The sequence below is a fragment of the Ammodytes marinus genome (genome assembly GCF_949987685.1).
Source record: "Ammodytes marinus genome assembly, chromosome: 13".
Classification (NCBI taxonomy): domain Eukaryota; kingdom Metazoa; phylum Chordata; class Actinopteri; order Uranoscopiformes; family Ammodytidae; genus Ammodytes; species Ammodytes marinus.
In genome coordinates, this window is record NC_137217.1 from 30,533,798 (window position 1) to 30,538,797 (window position 5,000).

General features: G+C 42.0%; 1 protein-coding gene across 3 annotated transcripts in view; it reads left to right on the forward strand.

The window, feature by feature from the left end:
• Positions 1-5,000, forward strand: part of dgkb (diacylglycerol kinase, beta) — a gene marked incomplete at both ends in the record, with an annotated part of 94,294 nt that overhangs the window by 55,514 nt on the left and 33,780 nt on the right. For all 3 annotated transcript variants that reach the window (XM_080040142.1, XM_080040143.1, XM_080040144.1), the window contains one exon: positions 2,394-2,458. In XM_080040142.1, the coding sequence (XP_079896268.1) occupies positions 2,394-2,458 (65 nt within the window). The remainder of the gene's footprint in view (positions 1-2,393; positions 2,459-5,000) is intronic.

The window sequence follows — 5,000 nt, forward strand, 5'->3', positions numbered from 1 at the left end:
GTAAAAAAAAAAAAAATATTTATTAAATAAAAAAAAATAATAAAAATAAAAAAATAAAAATATTTATAATATTCGCTTCTCTTAATCCATATATTCTCTGTACAATTGGCGATACTATATTTCCCATTTATGAACTATACATACATACATACAACTTAATATACTATAAAAAAAATTATATTTTAAAATTAAAGGAAATTTTAGTCTATTAGCAACCTCCATCATTTGTACTCTCTCTCTCTCTATATATATATATATACCTTATTGTGTAAAAATTCACACGTAGAGACAAGCTAACAGTGTTACAGACTGAGATGGTGTTGATATACTGGTGAGGCGCCGCTGTCAGTCACACCACACTAACATATGTAACATAAACTGCCTCGCCTTAACACCACGAAACACCAGTGAGGCTGCACTTGCTGCCCCGGGGCGCACACCGGGAGGGCGAGAGAGATAGAGAGGGGAGAGGGAGAGAGAGAGGGGGGAGGGGAGAGAGGGAGGGGGGAGAGAGAGGGAGAGGGGGAGGGAGAGAGATTGAGAGAGTGACATAGAGAGAGAGAGAGAGAGAGAGAGAGAGAGAGAGAGGGGGGGCAGAGAGAGAGAGAGGGAGCGAGAGAGAGAGAGAGCATGGGGGAGGGCAGAGAGGGAGGGGGCAGAGAGAGGGAGAGAGGGAGAGAGAGTGTGTGTGTGTGTGGGGGGGGGGGTAGAATCACATAGAGAAATAGATAGAGAGCGTGAGAGAGAAACATAGAGAGAGAGAGAGTGGGGGGGCAGAGAGAGGGAGAGAAGAAGAGGTGGAGAGAGAGAGAGTGGGGGGATAGAGAGACAGAGAGACAGAGAGAGGGAGAGAGAGGAAGAAGGAGTGAGGGTTGGAATCACATAGAGAGAGAGAGAGAGAGAGAGAGAGAGAGACAGAGAGAGAGAGTGGGGGATAGAGAGAGAGAGAAACAGAGAAAGAGAGGGATTGAGGGGTGGAATCACAGGGAGGGTGAGAGGAAGGTCGAGAGTCACATCGAGAGAGAGAGAGAGACAGAGAGAGAGAGAGAGAGAGAGGGAGAGAGACAGAGAGAGAGAGAGAGAGAGAGAGAGAAAACAACTTGGTTGCCTGGGTGTCTCAGCCTCCTGTAGGTTAGCTGGAGCTGTGATTACTCTCGATGTGTGTTTAATTAATTAGCCCGTGTGGAGGTGGCACGCTGTTCGTCAGGCTTCTCTGTCAATACCTCTCCATCCCGGGATCAACCCCACACACACACACACACACACACACACACCTACACACACACACACACACACACACACACACACACTGCTGTTCCTGCTGCTTCTTTCACCTCGTAGATCTAGACACCGGGGAGCAGGCAGGGTGGAGGTGGAGCGGCACCGGTTGGGAAGTTGTGGAAAGTGAATGAACCAGAAAAAAAAAGTTGATTTGGATGTTAAGAGGGAAGACACATTGTACAGAGGAAATCACATACTGGACAATGCAACACAGTCAGGCTTTAAAGGTGGAGTCAGTGATTCTTGTTGACAAAATCACTTTTTTTTGTCAAAATTAGTGAATATCTCCTCACTTTGTACTGTTTGCACGCTGAAAACAAAATATCCAGTGTTAACAGATGTTTACAGAGCCTAGGTTGTTTGTAAACAGCAGATTATTTAATGCAGCGAACGCAGAGTATGTACAGGTAGCGAATCGTTAGAACTGCACTGATTGTGACAACAAAAAAAATGGACAACAAGAATGGCTGACTCCACCTTTAAAGTTTTATGAGGAAGGGATCACCTGCAGGATTCTTTACAAAACAATTAAGTAAAACATATATCCGAAAGCATATACTAGATTAAGCTGATTATTTAATGCAGCGAACACACAGTAAGGAAAGGCATAGTAGCGGATCGTGACGAGATATTCACTGATTTTAACAATAAGTGATTTTGACAACAAAACACTCTAGAATCGCTAACTCCACTGTTTAAAGTTGAAGGAGGATGGGATCACTTGCAGGATTATTCACAAAACAATTAAAGACCTTCTTCACCGGTGGGAATATGAAGGTGTGTTGAACTCTGAGATCCTATGTAGTATAAATGTGCAAACATTTTTGAAATCGGTTCATCCTAGCCTGAGAAAAGACCGAAAGAGTGTTTTATGGTCTCACTGTCTAACCCTACATTTTACCATGCGTGACATCACACATGGTAAAATGTAGGGTTGGGATTAACAGGACAGCTGGGCCAAGGAAAGACTGAGGGAAGAAAATCATGAAAAAATCATTCATTATATTATAATAGCGATTGTATAATGATAGAAACGCCGGTTCCGTATGGGTGAAGTTGTCCTTTAAGTAAAACTTATATCTGAACTAAAGATTTCTTTCTCTCTTTTTCAGGACGCCTCCATCGCACATCGTTTCCACGTCATGAGGGAGAAGCATCCTGAGAAGTTCAACAGCAGGTAAGTCTGAGTCTGTTTGCTTCTGTGTATGAATAGCAGAGACATAGTAACATATTAACACGGTGGTTGCCAACTGCCCTATACTCTCAGGCCCCATAAAACCATAAAACAGTGATATAGCAGTTAATATTAGGCTAGTAATACTCAATGCAATAGGGCAATACAACAGCTGCAAGGCTTCTGTAATTTTTTCCACGTCAAAGGTTTTGGTAGGGGAGTTGTTCCTCATTTGAGTCAAGGGGTCTAAAGACAGAGGGTGTTGTCTTGCTGAACACAGTGTAAAGCCCTCTGAAACAAATGACTGTTTGTGGTAAGGGGCTATAATAATAACATGTATTTGATTGATTTTTTTTAAAGATTATTTTTTGGCATTTTCAAGCTTTATTAGATAGTACAGAGTTGAATTGGGGAGACAGACAGAGAGAGAGGGGTGATGACCTGCAGTAAAGGTCCACGGGTCGGATTCAAACCCGCGACCACTGCAACGAAAGGCCGGAGCCAATATGGTACACGCTCTATCCACTACACCACCGGAGCTCCCATGTATTTGATTTTTAAAGGTAGAAAATGATGATATTAAAGAGAGAAGAGTTGCTGTTCCAACTATACGCTTCAGCCTATGCCCTTAAATTTAAAATATTCCACCTTGTCCTTTATGGCTGATGTTGGTATTGACTTTGGTCTAGTCTGGCTTGACCACTTCAGCCAGCGTCTATTAAGCGTCGGCAAACAACGCTACGCCTCCATTGGCTGCTTCCCGGGGTTAGCCCCGCCGTAGATGATTGTGATTGGTTTAAACAAATAAAAACAGGCCAGCCCAGTTTCCCCCCGAATAGACGGCTCTAAACGGACTGCTTCCAGACCATACTACTTGCTGTAGTTTGGTCTGGCTTTGCGAGACTAACTTTGGTCCAATTAAACACAATTTTTTTTGAGGAATTTCAAACAGAGCAGATATGTATGTCCTGAATATAAGACTTAGTAACCATCAGGGTCATTGATGTTCCTTCTTTATTCATTTATAAACCACGGCTATGATGGAATAAGCTTTATTTCCAAAAAAGATAGTGAGAAATGTTTCTAAGTTTCACATCACACAGTACTCAATGTAGCAAACGACAACAGACAGTGCAGTGGCTCTTGGGCGCAGCATGACGAATGGACAGGCTGTGTATATATACAAGCTCTGGAAAGAATTAACAGACCACTCAAAATGTTCAGTGTCTCTTGTTTCACTCTTTAGAGGCATATGTTTGAGTAAGATGAACATTTTGATTTTATAATATAAACTACTGACAACATTTCTACCAAATTCACAATAAAAAATATTGTCATTTAGAGCATTTTTCAATAAGTAATGTAGAGATGAAGATTGAAGAAAAATCCAGACTGGTCTCTTAATTTTTTTCCCGGGGCTGTATATTTATATTTAGCATCCGTGATTACCGTGCGGAGGAGCTGAGTTCACCTTTGTGGAGATGAACAAATGTGGCATCTATGTTTCCATCTATGTTTCCATCAATATTTAAGGCCTTTCGATACGTCTCCACTAGCGCTGGAGAGTAATGGCCGGACCTAATTGAATTTGCTTGGCTGGTTTGACATCACGGTTCAGTCAGACTGATGACACGCGGCCTCCTAATAATCCCATTTGTACTCATTATCATATTTAACCCCGTGGTCTTAGTACAACATTTAGCCTGGCCATCCCTCTGCTGTGTGCTGCTCCAACGTGCGGATATATATACGCCGGAAAAAAAAAAACGGTCCAAAATTGAAGTGAAGGGGGTTTGAAATAAACCCAGGCCTGCTGTTTAATGGAAACAGATGGTTGTGAGGTTTGTGTCATCAAGTTAGAGAAATGCCAACATGAAGGAGAGACAGTAAAGTAATAGACTCTGTGTTCGAAAAGCCCTACTAACGTCCTACTCATACTAAAGCCCTACTAACGTTCTACTCATACTAAAAGCCCTACTAACGTCCTACTCATACTAAAGCCCTACTAACGTCCTATTCATACTAAAAGCCCTACTAACGTCCCACTTATACTAAAAGCCCTACTAACGTCCTACCCATACTAAAAGCCCTACTAACGTCCTATTCATACTAAAAGCCCTACTAACGTCCCACTTATACTAAAAGCCCTACTAACGTCCTACCCATACTAAAGCCCTACTAACGGCCTACTCATACTAAAAGCCCTACTAATGTCCTACTCATATTAAAAGTTTTACTGACGTCCTACTCATACTAATTTCCCAAAATCATGCAGGACACACACAGACACACACACACACACACACACACACACACACACACACACACACACACACACACACACACACACACACACACACACACACACACACACACACTGCTGCATCCCTGTTGTTTTACCCACCCACACATTTTTAAGGCCTAAAGGTGAAAAATGATTGAGATATTTTAAGAAAATTATTCTGTCTGTTATTTGAATTCAATTAATAATTCAGGAGAGGGGAATGGGTTTAGGATCTCTCTATTACACACTATCCTTTGCCCA